The sequence below is a fragment of the Littorina saxatilis genome, linkage group LG17, assembly GCF_037325665.1.
Source record: "Littorina saxatilis isolate snail1 linkage group LG17, US_GU_Lsax_2.0, whole genome shotgun sequence".
Lineage (NCBI taxonomy): Eukaryota > Metazoa > Mollusca > Gastropoda > Littorinimorpha > Littorinidae > Littorina > Littorina saxatilis.
In genome coordinates, this window is record NC_090261.1 from 38,047,124 (window position 1) to 38,063,372 (window position 16,249).

Genomic DNA, 16,249 nt, shown 5'->3' on the forward strand with positions numbered 1-16,249 from the left:
ATAAAAAATGCACAAAGGATTGAAGGCTAAGGTGGTTTAAAGTTGGAATTTGGTTTCCATGTTACAACATTCATCACGTAAATACAACACTTTAAAGACCAACCAGAGTGCAAACTTTTTATTGTGCCACTGGAAAGGGCTTTATAACAGGACCGCAAAAATATAATTATATCAAGTTCCATCTCCTCCGATCGCGCGTAATTGACTATTGAAAGTGCTCATTCTCACCTGTAATTAACTATAAGGGAAACAATCTTAAAATTTTGCCATCGCTTAACTCCCCTGGCTAGTGACGTCAAACGTGGAACACACTGAGCGAGTAAACATGGCGTCAAGCGTAGCAGAGAGAGACGTTGCATTGCAACTCTCGTGTGAAAGCAGCGATTTCGACTCGGATTTAGAGATGAACGTGTTCCAAACACAATCACAATCTTGTGGAGCCCCTCAACCATACCAGTTTGAGCCTCAGATTTCGAGTAGCCACGATGATGGCAGTGAAGGAGAAAGACAGGCACATGACCAAGTGCCAAGTGGACCCAAGTCGTCTGAACTCGATGGATTGGTAAATTTCACACTGTGCGATTACTTACCATTTTGTGACACTGTTTGCTTACATTATCAGAGATTTTGAAGATCTGAACACAACAAAGCTAGGCATAGAATACCAACTATTGAAAGTTAACAATCACTGTCAACAATCAACTCAGTGTTCATTTCATGTGTTTATTTTTCATCAGTGCAGAACTTTCAATATCATCTCCTCTGTGAATAGCAACAGCATCTTTTTTTTAGTTTGTGGAATTGTAGTACTTGAGTTTGTTTCTTTTTTTCCATAGGATTGTCATGTGTGTGTGTCTTTGTATCACCAGGATTGAATGTGTTTTTTTTGTGTGTGTTTTTTTTTAAAGGAAAGTTGCATGTGAATATTGAAGAACTGACAAAACACATCAGTGTTAAATTGAGCAACATGATTGGAATCAAATTTTTGCACACAGATGGGGAAAAGAATCAAACACAAGTGAAGTTGATTTGATTAAAAGAATATTTTATTGATCAAAAACCAAAACGCAGACTGACAGAGTAAGTAGATTTGTGCAAACAATTTTATTTTCCTCTCCTCTCCTCTTCTTATGCACTAGGTGTCATTGTGACAACTGTGAGCTCATGGACACAATCAAAGAATGTCGCTGTTGCACAGAAATGGAGCAAATGGAAGCCTTCATGAGAAAAGGTGTGAACTGCATAACTCATCACCCAGGATTCCAGTCAGTGTGTCAGGATATCTACTACTTCGTACTTGCTACAGATGGTGCCAGCAACAGTATGGAAGAGATATAGCTGATGAAAACAGGTATATATATAATATATCAAGGAGCAAAATTACAAATCATGGTTCAATGTAATAGATTCATTTACATATGTCGCGCTACTTTTCCTATACTGTCACCTGGTTGTCACGACATATATATGTCGCGTTACTGGCTCAGTCTGTTTGGTCGGTTCCGATTACCTCCCATGAATGCGAAAACCTATATGATCATTTTTCTTTATTTTTCTCCCTGTTAATTCACCAGTGGCTATGTAACCTGTGTTGCAGAATTGCACCAGTGTAAGGGTTTTAAAATAACATTTACACCCAAACCAAATATCTTGCTGCAATGGAAATTTTATCATCGACACCATGTGATACAGTATACATGGGAAAGATGTCTGCTGCCTGATATTCATGCATTTTTAGTTTACTTGGAAAGTACTATGTACATGGACATTACATAGCATGCCTAATTTTGTCTGTGTGCAGTCGCTACCGCTACACTGCATACCGTATGCTGGCAAAGTTTGCATGGGGATGGCTGGGCAAGGATGTACGAGTAACTCTCCCTGCTTCTGCTGTCAGGAAGATCCGGGAAACCTTTCCTAACGCTACAGGCAATTACACAGGATATTTGGAACCCGAAAACTAGTTCTTTTAACAGTTTACTATTGTGCCAGTAGATATTTTGAAGCAGTTGTGAAGGTTAACCATTCACATCTACAGGTCCTGACTACATGTGGTCGTATTAGCACCCCTTGTAGCTGTACCGAGACTTTAGTGCTCTGACTGCCTGTTCTTTGTTAGGCTTGGCATATTGTTCACAAAGGGGCGGAGGCAACTGCTTGATGGACCGTTCCATGTCTTGGATGCTGTGTGTAGAGGCCAAGTCCACCACTCGTTCCATCAGTCTCCCCACATAAGCTGCAAACAAATGAGAACTTTATTAAGTGACCCTCCACCAACTTTGAAATAGGCATAATCTTCTGTGGCTGTTAGTGTTACCTTCCCCTGCACTGTTGTATGGATTGCTCCTGTATGAATGTGTATAAAAATGGTTTCTCTTTATTTTCTTTGAGCAGCCAAAGAAAAAAAAAATGTTGCAATACATTTGTGACATTGATTGCTATTTGTCTTCTTCCTTACTCTCTGATCTCCATTAACTTAAATGTTTGGAAGTTATTCTTCTACCTCTTTCATGCTTATCCAATGGGCCATTATTTTGTATGTACTTGCAAACCGAACAACACAAAAATAACTTTTGTACCAAAAGTCTTAGCTTGTGAGAGCAAAAGAACATTTACCAAAGGTGCAATCCACTTTCACTTCCTGGATGGAATAGTCCTTCTTTGATTTCCTGTAGACCAAACTGTAGCGTTCCTTTCCGGTCTGGTCAGAAGCCTGCAGTCTGTTGTTGTTTTCGTTAAAATGCTGCTTGCAGAGCAGCTATGATTGTCCTGAAACAGTGTTTCATTTGAAAGGTACAGTATTTTGTAATTGCAAGTTCCATATCTCTATTGCCTACCTGCTTTGACACAATTGTGGTAATTATTGACAGAGCACAACATACTGCAAAGAAATTCCTCTTAGTATCTCCAACTGAAATGTGATAGGATGAGTGCACAATACCAACCCCCACACATACATGTACATTTTTGCATAGTGCTAGCAGGTATAGTGCTCATTTTAAGGCTTACTATCATTAAGCAAAAACTATCAGTCTGCTAAAGACATATCATCTCAGCCATTAAAAAACTGCAGATTATGACAGTTGATACTTGATATCCAGAAATAGTCTAAAGTCTAAAACTTTCCTGACTACTCTTGTGACGTCTTGTCTGAAAATAATTAATTGACCCACCACCCATACACACACACCTAAACAGGACCACCACCACCACTTTTTTTTTAATAATTTACTTACTTTTCTGTGCAGCCTTTGGGGTGACTTGAATTTTCTTGTTTCTTTTTATCCTGCGGTGTGTCTGAAGTAAAATATTGTCACCAATTTATGCAAAAAATCTGCTAGAAAATGATGATAATACAATAACAGTTGCTCAATGGATAAGTTAGTAGAGTATGTCACTGACAGATCTAGATATATTTACTCATTCACATCAATTTAATTCGGAACAGCATGTGACACAAAGTGACAATATATATGTACATGAATACAATTACAGGGTCTGCAAGTGCAACACATGTATCCAATGACTTATCAATAAACACTGCTAAAATTACAAACTCTGAATCAGATACAAATGTGTGCCAAAGTGGATCAGCCTCACATTTAGTAGTTACAGTGTCAGCTATAATATGCTTGATAAGAAGTGTGAATGACTAAGTACTGCAATGAATGACTGTGGGATTGGGAACAAGCAGATCTGTACTGTCTATACAATAAAAAAAATTTAAAAAATGCAAAATTTGCCTACCTCTGTCTGAGTGCTTGCATACACTGGCGAAGGTTTGTCAGTTTCACTAGCTCCATCACAAGATCCTGACAAATCAGCTGTATGATGGTCAGATGGTTTAGGTTTTACATCACATTCACAAGGCCCAACTGCCAAAGCATCTTCCAGAATCTGCAAGCACAATGTTACAATCATTCTTTAGTCCTCTATTTCTGTATTTTTGTAAGTTAAAACAATTTTAACACTCAAGAAAACAGAATTTTCTACTCAAAGCTTACAAATGTACTAAGTTTTATTCAGTGAAAGTTGACAAATGCAGTGCCCTTTTATAGAATTTTTCAATAATGGCATTGTCAGTGTCACTGAACCTATTAGTATTCTTCATAACAATACAATTTTCCACCTTACCCTTTGGTGTTCCCTTTTGGCAAAGGCTCCTCTGACTCAGTCGAACACTCTGCTTTGGAGCCACAATGGCAGAGCAAATTGGCGCTGTAACTGCCGTTGTTACTTGTGTCACAGTGCTGCTGGCTGTGGAGACGGATGCCACGCCCACGGCACTCGAGCAAGTCACCGTTGTGACTGTTGTTGGCGCCAGACGATGCGGTTTTTGCACTGTTGGCACTGGTTTATGGTTTAAAACCATCTTCGCTTTAAGTCCAAAACTTGCAGCCAGTGCAATCTTTCTTGGATAGCAATCCGTAGTGAAGTGCAGACTGCATATCCGTGAGTTCTGGTTCGGCGTACCAAAACTTGGTCTGAAATCTGCTCGGCAAGTTTGAACGAATTTAATCCACTGTCGCCGAGTTTCTGCATCAGTAGGAAACTGATGCAATGTAAAACCATCAGCATGCTTGCTGTTACACTCCGCAACTGCACAGTAGTAACCGACTTTCCTTCGCCGCTTGAAAGGGGGAACGTCTGTTTCGGTAGAAGATACAACCGCAGAGTTACAACCGTCCGCCATGATGTTCCACGAGTGACGTCACTGGCCTCAGGGCCGCCCGGTGCAGTTTGATCAGGTGCGCGAAATCGGATTTTATTAAATAAAAAATCAGCAACACAAAATTTTGCAAAATCGTTTTCGGAATATTAACCTGGGTTGTGACAACAATGTTTTGAACAGAAAAAAGTTTTGCTCTCTGGTTGGTCTTTAAAACGTCTCTTATTCAGCAACCAATTACTTTGTCAATATAACACTTACCTCGACAGTACTATTCTTGCACATTATCTATTATAGGCCGAAAAAATTGGACAAAACGCTGCGTGGGTACAATTATCTCCCATAACCATGCGCCACCGTGGATCCCAAGCACTGTCTGAGTGCTTCCCCCTTACAGGATGTAGGTGGCGCGTCCTCTTTCTTTTTTTCGCACGTGACAGTAGGCTGTGTTTCTGCTGCGCTCCCGGATTATTTTGGATTCTAGAGTCTTCTTTTCTGTGTGGATTACCACCTGTTGGATTTTTGTGTGTTATTCCACTTCTGGCTTGAGGCTACGTTGTTTTTCTTCCAACTTGTGCCTCCGTTGTTGTGTGGCGGACTCGGCGTGCCTACCGTCCTACTTCGTGGTGACCGGTCGTCTGCTTCTCGTTTCGCCTCATTCACTTGAGTATTGACCTAATTTTCTTTGAATTTTGTTAATTCTCGATTTTTTAAGGGTACGTACAGGGCGAGGTAGGATGTCTCGTCTTGTTTTGGGCTCTGGTTCTACGGAACCAGAGTCTGCCGGGGGCAACCCTTCTCCGGGCGCACAGCGTCATGTTTTGCGCACGGACAGGGGGACCTTTCGGCGCTCCGACTCTCCCTCCCCAAACGCTTTGCGTTTGCGGCGAGGGAGGGCGGAGAAAGCCTGTTTGAGCAAGCTCAATGCGAGCTTGCTCAAACAGGCTGGGCTTGAACCTGGGACTTCGGGCGGGGCTGCGCCGTCGAAGGTTCGGGGAAGGTCGAGGGGAAAGAAAAAGCTTCTTTCTCCTTCTCCTTCCGTGGAACACGCTTCCCCCCCTTCGACGCCGTTGTCCGGCCCTCAGTCTCAGGCTTCAGCTTCTCCCGGTTTCAAGCCTGGGGGGAAGGTTTCCTTCTCCTCCCTGGCTCGAATCCGGGGGCGGGTCGATTCCCAACCCTCTTTGGGGGTTGGTGAATCTGATCTAGGGGCTACGGGAGAGACTCAGGTTTCGACTTCTTTCTTTTCCGGTGCCTCTCCTGTGCCCTCCTCGGTTTCCACCGCTGTGGAAACCAGGAGGGACACGGGTCCTCCTCTGAACTCCCTCGCTGGGTCGTCTACTGCTGTTTCGACAGTAGTCTCGGACTCATGGGGGGGGAGATCGGAGGAGATGACGGGGTCTATGAATTCCCTCCCCGCTGGGGTTGGGATGCGAATTGACCCCGTTCAGGGCGGTCCTGTGGGGGCAGGGGTTTCAGGCTTCGTGCCTACGACCACTGCTACTACGGTTCCCTCTGACGTCCGTGTGACTGGTGGCTGTCCCTCTATGAAACGCTCCGGCCGACTAGTTACTGGACGTGGAGGTGTTCGACAGAACGTGGTACTTCTGTCGAATGGTCAGGGCGACGGGAACATTGTTTCTGTTGCTCAGACCGACACCTCCGACCGGACCGTCTTGACCCCACGCCATTCCTTAGCGTCTGGTGTTCGGGTGACGGATGGTCCGGACCAAGGGTCCGGAACGGTCCAGGCTTACGGGTCGGGATCGAACCGGACCCACGGGTCCCGACTGGACTTGACCTCCGGGTTTGGTCCGGACGGGACCCATGGTACGGGACCGTACCGGACCTTAGGGTCCGGTGCGGGACAGTACCTCTGGCCCTTGCCGGACCCCCGGACCTACGGGTCCGGATGGTACGGTACGGGACCAGTGGTCCGGTCGGGACCGGACCACCCGACCACCTCTGTTGGTCCGGGTGGTCTGGCACCGAACCGGAACACACCGGACCACCGGACCTACGGGTCCGGATGGTACGGTACGGGACCAGTGGTCCGGTCGGGACCGGACCACCCGACCACCTCTGTTGGTCCGGGTGGTCTGGCACCGAACCGGAACACACCGGACCACCGGACCTACGGGTCCGGGTGGTACGGTGTTTCCACGTCCGGACCGAACCACCCGAACACTTTTGTGGGTACGGATGGTTCTGTGCCGAACGGGACCTCCGGATGGTACGGGACCGGACCGAACCACCGGACCGGACCGGATCACCGGAACACCGGACCACCCGACCGGACCGGATCGGCACCCCCGACCGGACCGGACCATTTCTTTTCTGATCAGACCCGATGGGTCCCTGTTCAGTCTATAAATGGCGGGGGTTCGTTGGCTGGACTGACCCAACAGTCGCAGGGTTTTTGTTGTTCTCTCCCTTCGGCTGCTGGAGACGTTTCGTCTTTGGGGCAGGGGTCTTCGCGGCCTCTTGCTTCAGTGGGCGTTTCGTCACAGCCTACTTCATCACTTTCGGCTCCTCCCCCTCAAGCTTCCTACACTCCTGCTGTTGAGGAGTTGTCGGGAAGTGAAGAGGAGAGTGAGTCAGAGGAGGATGGGGAGGAGGATCAGGGTCGCCCTGAGGTTAACACTGATCCTCTACCCTTGCCGGTTTCTGATGGAACTTCCGAAGCTATGCTTCGTACTTTCCAACAGTACATGACAGACATCACGCGGCGTCTTGACGCCACGGATGCCTCTCTTAAGCGTCTGTCGTCTAGTGTTCCCAACCCTTCGGTTGACACACAGGACGTGGAGTCTGAGGACGAGAGGCAGGAGGCTCTCCCTCGCACAGCTAGAAGGACGTTTGAACAGTTTCAGGACGTCCTTCCCTCCGACGCCCTCTCGTCCTTGGAGTCCGCTTCGGCCCGGGCGCGGGAGGCACACGCCGCGTCTGCTGGCGGCTCGTTTTATGAACGATCCGGCCGCCAGCAATTCGCGTTCCACCCTAGTCTTAGTGCCACGGTGGAAGCGGCAGCACATCGCCTGAGGAGTACAGATTCACGTGCGAACGCGACCTATGTTCCTCGGGAGGACGCGGATTCAGTGCCGTGCTTTCCTTCGGGAGGCGCACCTCCACTGTTTCCTCGTGTCCAATCTGTTTCGTCCCTCCCTTTTCCCTTTGACTCTCGAACTCTCCCTTTCCAGACTTCGAGTGTTCAGGGTGGGGCTGACGGTGATGTGTTCGTTGGGGAGGTGCCTTCGGTCAAGAAGGTGGAACTGAGCTCTGCTTCGTTCCACAATCTTGAGGCCACCGTTTCTTCCATTGTCGAGGCCCAATCACAGGCCTTGACATGGATGAGCACGCTGTCCACACTGTTGGACCCTCCCGATCGGGCAGAGTCCGATTCCACTCGGGTCCTTGACACGGTTCGAGTGGATCGGGCTTTGCATGCCGTGCGATCGTGCGTGACGACTGCGGCAGAATTGGCCATTGGAACACGGGTCCACTTGTTGGCCCTGTTCCGTGATCATTTTCTGGCTACTTCTTTAGTGCCTCCGGATATGAGGAAGAGTCTGAGGAACACGTTTCCTCAGCCTTCTTCCCTCTTTCATCCGGGCACTGTCCGTTCTGTGGTGGAGTCCACACGCCAGAGGAACACTGATTCTCTGATGGTTGGCCTCGCTGCTTCGGCGACGTCGGCGGGGAGTAAGAGAAGTGCTACAGTCACCTCCAGCTCCCAGCCTCAGAAGAAGAAGAAGAAGAAGCCAGTTTCACTGCCTCCTTCTTCCTCCTCTCAGGCGCCTGTCGCGTTCCCCCCTGCGGCCCCGGCTTCTCGTGCTCCCAAGCGCAAGAAGAAGGGTGCTCAGACAGGTAAGGGTAAGCAGCACCACCAGGGGGGTGGTCGCAAGCCTGCGCCTGCCCGCCAGCAGAATTTTCAGTGAGTCCCGGCCCTACGTTGACGCCCCCTCAAGTTGCCCCTCTTTCGTCCGTCGGTTCCCTTTTTCGGGCCCGCGACATGTGGGGCAGACTGGTCTCCAACCAGTTTATCTTGAGGGTGGTGGGGTCGGGGTTTTCTCTACCGCTGTCGTCACAACCTCCATTGTCCGCTCTACCTTTGACGTTCCCCCCTCCTCGAGACCCTGCCAGATGGCAGGCTCTTCAAGACGAGGTGAACTCGTTGGTCGAGAAGAAGGCTGTCTACCCCCTTTCTCAGCCTTCTCCGGGGTTCTACTCCCGCCTGTTCACCGTCCCCAAAAAGGACGGCAGGTTCAGGCCGGTGTTGGACCTCTCCACCTTGAACTTGTACCTTCGCAGGTGCAAGTTCAAGATGGAAACCCCTTCGTCGGTCCGGTTGGCCATCCGGCCAAACGATTGGGCCACGTCTGTGGACCTCCAGGATGCTTACTTCCACATCCTGGTGGCCCCGGGGTACCGACATCTGCTCCGGTTTGTTTGGGAGGGCACAGTGTTCGAGTTTCGGGCCCTCCCATTCGGCCTGTCCTTGGCCCCGCTGATTTTTACAAAGGTGGTCAAGGAGCTGGCGGCGTTGGTCAGAGCTCAGGGTGTGCGTCTGCGTCAATATTTGGACGATTGGCTCACCCTGGCCCAGTCTCGCGATCAATGCCTCCAACACACCCGGCAGGTCCTGGACCGGACCCATGCCTTGGGGTTCCAGATACAGTGGCACAAGTCGGACCTCGTGCCAGCCCAGCAGTTTTGCTACTTGGGGATGGCGTTCGACACAGTGCTTTACACTGTGTCTCCCTCCCCGGACAGAATCCTCTCCCTGAGGCGAAAGATCCTCTCCATTCAGGCTTGCCGCGCTGTTCCTCACAGACGGCTGGCGGAACTGTTGGGTTCCATGGAGTCTGTCGCTCTGCTGCTGCCCCTTGCAAGGCTACACAAACGTCCCCTGCAACGGGCAGTAGCAGATCGGACTTCCAGGCCTCTCGATTACACCGAGTTGGTCCAGATCGGGCCTTGGTTTCACGAGGCTGTAGTCCAATGGCTGGACCCGATCTGGCTCAACTCTGCGGTGCCTATCCAACCGAGACGGCCGTCTCTCTTCCTGTACACCGACGCTTCTACGCGGGGTTGGGGGGCCCACCTGGACCTGCACGAGGCCCAGGGGGTCTGGACCCAGGAGGAGTCCCTCCTACACATCAACTTTCTAGAGTTGGAGGCGGTTCGTCGGGCTCTGCTGGAGTTTCGCCTCCTGATTCGGGATCAGGATGTGTTGGTCCACGGGGACAACACCACATGCCTAGCTTACCTTCGCCACCAGGGGGGCACCAATTCTCGGTCCCTCTCCCTGTTGGCGGAGGAGATTCTGCTCTGGTGCCAGACCAATCAGGTCCGGATGTCAGTCCAATTCGTTCCGGGGAAACTGAACGCCCTGGCCGACATTCTCAGTCGGGGCGATCAGGTTCTCCCCACAGAATGGACCATCGCTCACAACGTTCTACGGCGTCTGTGGGCAAGGTGGGACCGTCCTCTGATCGATCTGTTCGCAACTCGATTCAGCGCTCGGCTTCCCAGGTACGTCAGCCCCTTTCGAGACACGAATGCGTTCCACGTGGACGCATTCACTCTCTCGTGGAGGCTCCTCGATGCTTACGCCTATCCCCCGACATCTCTGATTCCGAGGGTACTGGCAAAGTATCTGCAGGAACGGCCAAGACTGATTTTGGTCGCGCCTTACTGGCCAACAGCTCCGTGGTTTCCAGATCTTCGCGGTCTCACCCACGTAGACCCTCTACCTCTGAATCTGGACGGGGGAAGTCTGCTCCAGCCTCGATCAGGCCTCCCTCATCCACGTCCAGAGAGTCTGTGCTTGACCGCATGGCTCTTGTGCGCTCCAAACTGCTTGCACTAGGATTGCACAAGAGTTCAGTAGAGTTTTCCTTGAACGCTAAGAGGCGATCAACTAATCAGCTCTACGACTTACGCTGGAGAGCTTGGGCCTCCTTCGCCTTGTCCAAGGGGATAAAGCCGCTTTATCCCTCAACACAGGACTTGGCCAACTTCCTGGTGGAAGTGTATCAAAAGAAGAGTCTTTCTTCTAAGACTCTTCTTGGATACAAATCTGCCATCACTTCCACGATTGCGGCTGCTACTGGTCGCAGACCTGAACACTTGATCAGTTCCTCCCTCATCGCTAATGTCCTTTCGGGTATTAGCAATGCAGCGGTGTCTAAACCTCGGGTTTCATTTCCCAAGTGGGATGTCTTCCTGGTTCTCAAACTCCTGCGTAGCAAGGAGTTTGAACCCCTGGCAGGCATTAGTATCAAGTTCCTGACTTTTAAGACTGTGTTCCTCATCGCTTTAGCCACTTGCCGTAGACTCAGTGGTATTCAAGCTTTGAGTGGCCTGGAATTTGACATTGAGTTCACCACACATCAGGTGACGTTGGCTTTCCTACCAGACTTTCGAGCCAAGAATCAGAATGCCTCGGAGTTGTCCAAACCAGTAGTCATTCAAGCCTTGGCTCCCACTCTTGAACATGATGACCCTGATCGCTTCCTCTGCCCAGTACGTGCCCTTAGAGTGTACCTGGATAGAACACGTAGCTTTCGGTCTTCTAAGCGGTCACTGTTTGTCTCGCTTAATCCGAAGTACCAATCGGATATTTCTAGACAAACTTTAGCTCGTTGGCTGACCTTGCTTATCAAACAGGCTTATGTTCATGCTCAAGTGGATGTGGTCCCTGACATCAGGGCACACGAGATTCGGGCTATCGGCTCCTCGTTGGCGCACGTGCGGGGTGCCTCGCTCCAAAGCATAATGGCGGTCGCGTTCTGGAAGACTCCAGCCACGTTTATTAACCACTATATGCGAGACTTTTCCAGTCTCAGGCTTGACCAGTCGTATGGCATTGCCAAAGCAGTGGTTGCCAGCATGGTCACGTCAGTCTAAGGTATTTTTCTTGGGTATATTTTCTTTTACGGTAGTACTGTTCGAAAATTGCCTGGGTATCTTAATCCTTGGATTTAAGTGATTTTGATTAAGGAGTTTAATACTCTACATATCACCCTCACACCACTCTGGTATTCTGTGCAAGAATAGTACTGTCGAGGTAAGTGTTATATTGACTGTAAGGCTTCTTTTTAAGCCTACTGTCTATATGATACTTACCGAGACAGTACTATTAGAGTTTCCCTCCCGCCTCCCCTCTTGATATGTTATGGGCTTTTTGAGGGTCTGCAGCTCATAAAGAAAGAGGACGCGCCACCTACATCCTGTAAGGGGGAAGCACTCAGACAGTGCTTGGGATCCACGGTGGCGCATGGTTATGGGAGATAATTGTACCCACGCAGCGTTTTGTCCAATTTTTTCGGCCTATAATAGATAATGTGCAAGAATAGTACTGTCTCGGTAAGTATCATATAGACAGTAGGCTTAAAAAGAAGCCTTACATTTTGGCTCACGTAAGTGTAGCCTATGCGATGGTAAACTTTGTCTGTCTGTGCGTGCGTGCGTATGTATGTGTGTATGTCTGTGGTAGAAACTTTAACATTTTTGGCTAAACACCGAAATACTCATTTCACGTGGTTAATTTTCAAGCACCATCTTCAAATTATTGAAGCAATGATCAACATTGTGTCGGCATGTGTGTAGTTAAAGCGTGTATCCAAAGAAAACGGGTGGTGGGGGGTTTTGAAGGGGTACAAGCAGTTGACTGATTTGTGTCGTGTTTGGCATGTAGACGGCAGGTCAGGTGTCAAGATCAGGTCAGGGGTCGCGCGAAGGATTGTGGTCCAGTTCTCACCTCGCCGATTCGCCGGGGAAGACGATTTCATGTTGTTCGGTTTCTAAGCTCCAGAAAAGTAAATAAAGAAGATACCAAAGGGAGATTTCCTACAATTTGATCTGCACAGCGTGTTTCCAATGTCCACGCGAGGAAGAGCTGTCGAAAGCGCGGCAGTCAGTGTCGATCTTGCAGCCGTATCCCGGTAAGTTCAGAGACAGATCTAGTGTCTCCCACTCTGATAACGTGTCACCTACTGTTAATCCGTTTTGTTTTAATTTCTTTTTATTTCAGCAGACACAGTGCTAGGCAGTCACCTCTAGTGAAATGAGTTGATCTAAAGTGCCTGTAATGTTTGGATGTCTTTGCTCGTGGTTCGATTTATGTGAATTTCAAGACTTGCAGTAGAGTCTCAAGTTAAGTTTACTCTGCCCGAAAAAAACTGTCCACCATTTACTTGAACATGCAGATATAAGGAAACGGAATGAATCTGTTCTCAAAGTCAAAATGATCACGATTTTTTCCTCAGATTCAAAACATGCACTGTCATGGTTTTGTCTGTACAATTTAGTAAGTCTTAAGTACTTTGCAACAACTTCCTTGAACGTGAAAGACAGTTTTTGAATGCTAGATCTGTATCGCGTTTCATTCCAGACTCGATCCTCTCTTTGATTGTAGATCTACTGTTTGCTGTTTACGCACTATCATATGATTCGCTATGTAACGTTTGGTAAGCTTACCTTGCCACAGCTTTCTTGTCTTTGTTGGCATTTCTGGCTGTGTTGACCGTCAGAATTATTTTAAGAACCAGGCTGCTGCAGTCGACATGTTTCGCATATTGTAGGGTTACCATGCTGCATAGGTAAAGTGGCTTGTATAACCTGACTATTCTGTTTCAAAACACTGTTTATATTTGTGTAGGTTGTAGTCATCATAACTAATCGCATTTTGCCATTTGTTTCAGAAAGGAGGTTAACCTACAACAAGATCGACGCTATGTCAGATATATGCCTCAGCCACATGAAGACTTCCGAATTTAGATCTACTCGGCATGGTGACAAGTCTTGATGAAAAGTATAGGACTGAGGACAGCAGTGGAAAAAGTGCCCACATGGCAGGTACCTAACCTATTACCCTAGTCATTTTATCTGTTTGCCTTCTTTTGAAAATTATACATGGAGTTGATATGATGCGTTAGTTTTAACTGTGTGTGTGTGTGCGTGTGTGTGTGTGTGTGTGTGTGTGTGTGTGTGTGTTTGTGTGTGTGTGTTACGGAGTGAGTGAGTTTGTGTTATGTTACTGTTTGTTGATTTCTTGCGGGAGCCTTGAAGGCTTCGCCTCTTGTTTTTGCATTATTATGTATAGCAAACAATAGACTTCATAGTAAAAACAATTATTTTGTATTTCTTGACACTTTATTTTTTACTTTGTATGTAACACTTTGGACCACCATTTCTGAGAATGACCATACATGTATTGTCACAACGTCAAAATGGGAAAGGTGATAACTACCAGACAGGCAATCATATGGGAAAAAAATGATATTTCATGGATACACCGATTGTCACTCATACCCTGTGAAAAATCTGGAAGGGGTGTAAAAACCCTTTACTTTTTTCCTGAAAGGGTATGGATACCCTTGACTTTTGGGGTTGTGTGGAACCCTGGTAGGTATCTTGGCATGGTGTGCAACTGCAAGACTGATCTATTCAATTGTACACCCTCAAAAGTCAAATATAAAGCCAAAATCAAATCACATTGATTTTGCACTTTGACGAAAGCCTCTGGACTTCATTCGTTATTGTTGCGAAGGATTAAACAACGGCAAATAATTCATCATCACTTTTCTCTTGTGCAGCATATGGAGAACATGAAAGAAGCCAACACTGCTATTGCCAACCTGAATGGCTACAACATCAAAGGACAGCGAATGAGGGTCGAGGTAAGGGGGTACTTTGTTTAACATCAGTTTAACTTTAAGCGCAGCCCCACGTTTTTTGCATTGTCTAGCAGTTTTTTTTCTGTAAATACGTCATTAAGTAGGACTATGAGGACGATTCTTCATGACACCCTTTAAGTTTAACTGAAAGGATTATCACGTTGATCGGCAGGCGTTTTGGACTGATCGGTTGATTGTTTCTCTCTTTCCGTCGAATGATTTTTATGAAATGTTAGTTGGCTGTAGGTGTTAAATAGATTTACAAGGTTTATTTTTCATTCTCTGTCCGTTGGGTGCTTTTTGAGTCACTTGAGAAAAAGTGACTCTATGTAATCGGTCAGTGCTAGTCTGTCCGGCCGGCCGGCCGGCCGGCCAGCTGGCCGGCCGGCCGTAGACACCACCTTAACGTTGGACTTTTCTCGGAAACTATCAAAGCGATCGGGCTCATATTTTGTTTAGTCGTGACCTCCAATGACCTCTACACTTTAACGATGGTTTCGTTGACCTTTGACCTTTTTCAAGGTCACAGGTCAGCGTCAAAGGAAAAATTAGACATTTTATATCTTTGACAAAGTTCATCGGATGTGATTGAAACTTTGTAGGATTATTCTTTACATCAAAGTATTTACATCTGTAGCCTTTTACGAACGTTATCAGAAAAACAAGGGAGATAACTAGCCTTTTCTGTTCGGCAACACACAACTTAACGTTGGGCTTTTCTCGGAAACTATAAAAGTGACCGGGCTCAAATTTTATGTGAACGTGACTCATTGTGTTGTGAATAGCAATTTCTTCCTGTCCATCTGATGCCTCATATAATATTCAGAACTGCGAAAGTGATTCGATCGAGCGTTTGCTCTTCTTGTTATAGGAAATGTTCGTGTGTAATATTTGCCGAAGTGGTATTTCGGATGGGGACAAGCATCTTGCTGGTCAAATGTAACGTTTTTTATTTCCAAATGCGATACTTAAAAATGTTCAGGTAGCATACGCAATTCATGTTTCTATTTTCACACAGGAAACCGTCGGGCTATCTTTTTCACATTAAGTCCAATAATGTAGTGATATCAAACCGATAACCGGAGAAGTTTGAGATGTACGTTATATTTTTCCTTGGACTTTAAAAAACTATTGTTACTTGGTGTAAGAGCAGATCAATCTGTGTTGTACTAGCGATGGATGTTTGCGTTGTGTTTGCCGTATTAATGCGTGTTTTTCTCTCATGTAGTTGTGTGAGTTACAGGTCTGTTACAAGCACAAGTTAAAAAGCGAAATCAACATCTTTCCGAACATGGAGAGGGCTCAGACCACAACAATAACATCTTTGGTTACTGTTAGTGTCATAAAAAATAATCCTTGTGCGTGGAGATGAAGTCCTACATTTTTGTCACAAATAATTTTCAATCAAAAACAGATCTCTGTTTTTCAGTTAGTTTTTTTGCTGAGCAATATCTGGATAAGGCATGCAGTTTGTCAATGTCATTGCAGTCAGAATTGTCTTTAAAAAAGACTTGAAGTTTTCTCGTATTGTTTTAACAAGCTTAGGGATTGGAGACAGGTATGATTGTTTTATTACCACGCTCATGAAATGCATTAGTTTAGTTTACAAACTTATCCGTTCCTTTTTTGTTTCAAGCGCTTTCTGAAGACCAGTTACCATTTGCCAACCACTTGTAGGTGTGCTCTTGCTAGAGATTTTGTGCCGCAAAATTTGATTTTGATTCATCAGCTCGATTTGTGTCCAATCTGCTAAGTTTCTTCGGCTGTATATTTTTGCACATGGAAAAAGGGGGGGGGGGGGGGGGGTAAATCTTATTATGTTTTGGTTCCGAGAGCGCAACATGAAATCTGAGAAGAAAGTTTGGGAACTGCGTAGAGAAAACATTCCTTTGGTAGTTTT

General features: G+C 47.0%; 1 protein-coding gene and 1 long non-coding RNA gene across 6 annotated transcripts in view; one reads left to right on the forward strand and one right to left on the reverse strand.

Moving 5' to 3' along the window:
- The window catches only part of LOC138951953 (RNA-binding protein lark-like), a 67,509-nt gene that overhangs the window by 20,543 nt on the left and 30,717 nt on the right, over positions 1 to 16,249 (forward strand). For all 4 annotated transcript variants that reach the window (XM_070323518.1, XM_070323519.1, XM_070323521.1 and 1 more), the window contains one exon: positions 14,269 to 14,352. In XM_070323518.1, coding sequence (XP_070179619.1) covers positions 14,269 to 14,352 — 84 coding nt within the window. The remainder of the gene's footprint in view (positions 1 to 14,268; positions 14,353 to 16,249) is intronic.
- LOC138952893 (uncharacterized) lies at positions 1,029 to 4,852 on the reverse strand. Of its 2 annotated transcripts, XR_011451452.1 has the most exons (5): positions 4,135 to 4,852; positions 3,748 to 3,897; positions 3,237 to 3,297; positions 2,617 to 2,769; positions 1,029 to 2,236 (listed from the first exon to the last, which is right to left on the reverse strand). It is a non-coding gene; the product is annotated as an uncharacterized lncRNA (long non-coding RNA). The 2 variants fall into 2 exon arrangements; XR_011451451.1 differs by lacking the exon at positions 4,135 to 4,852 and having other exon boundaries at positions 3,748 to 4,110.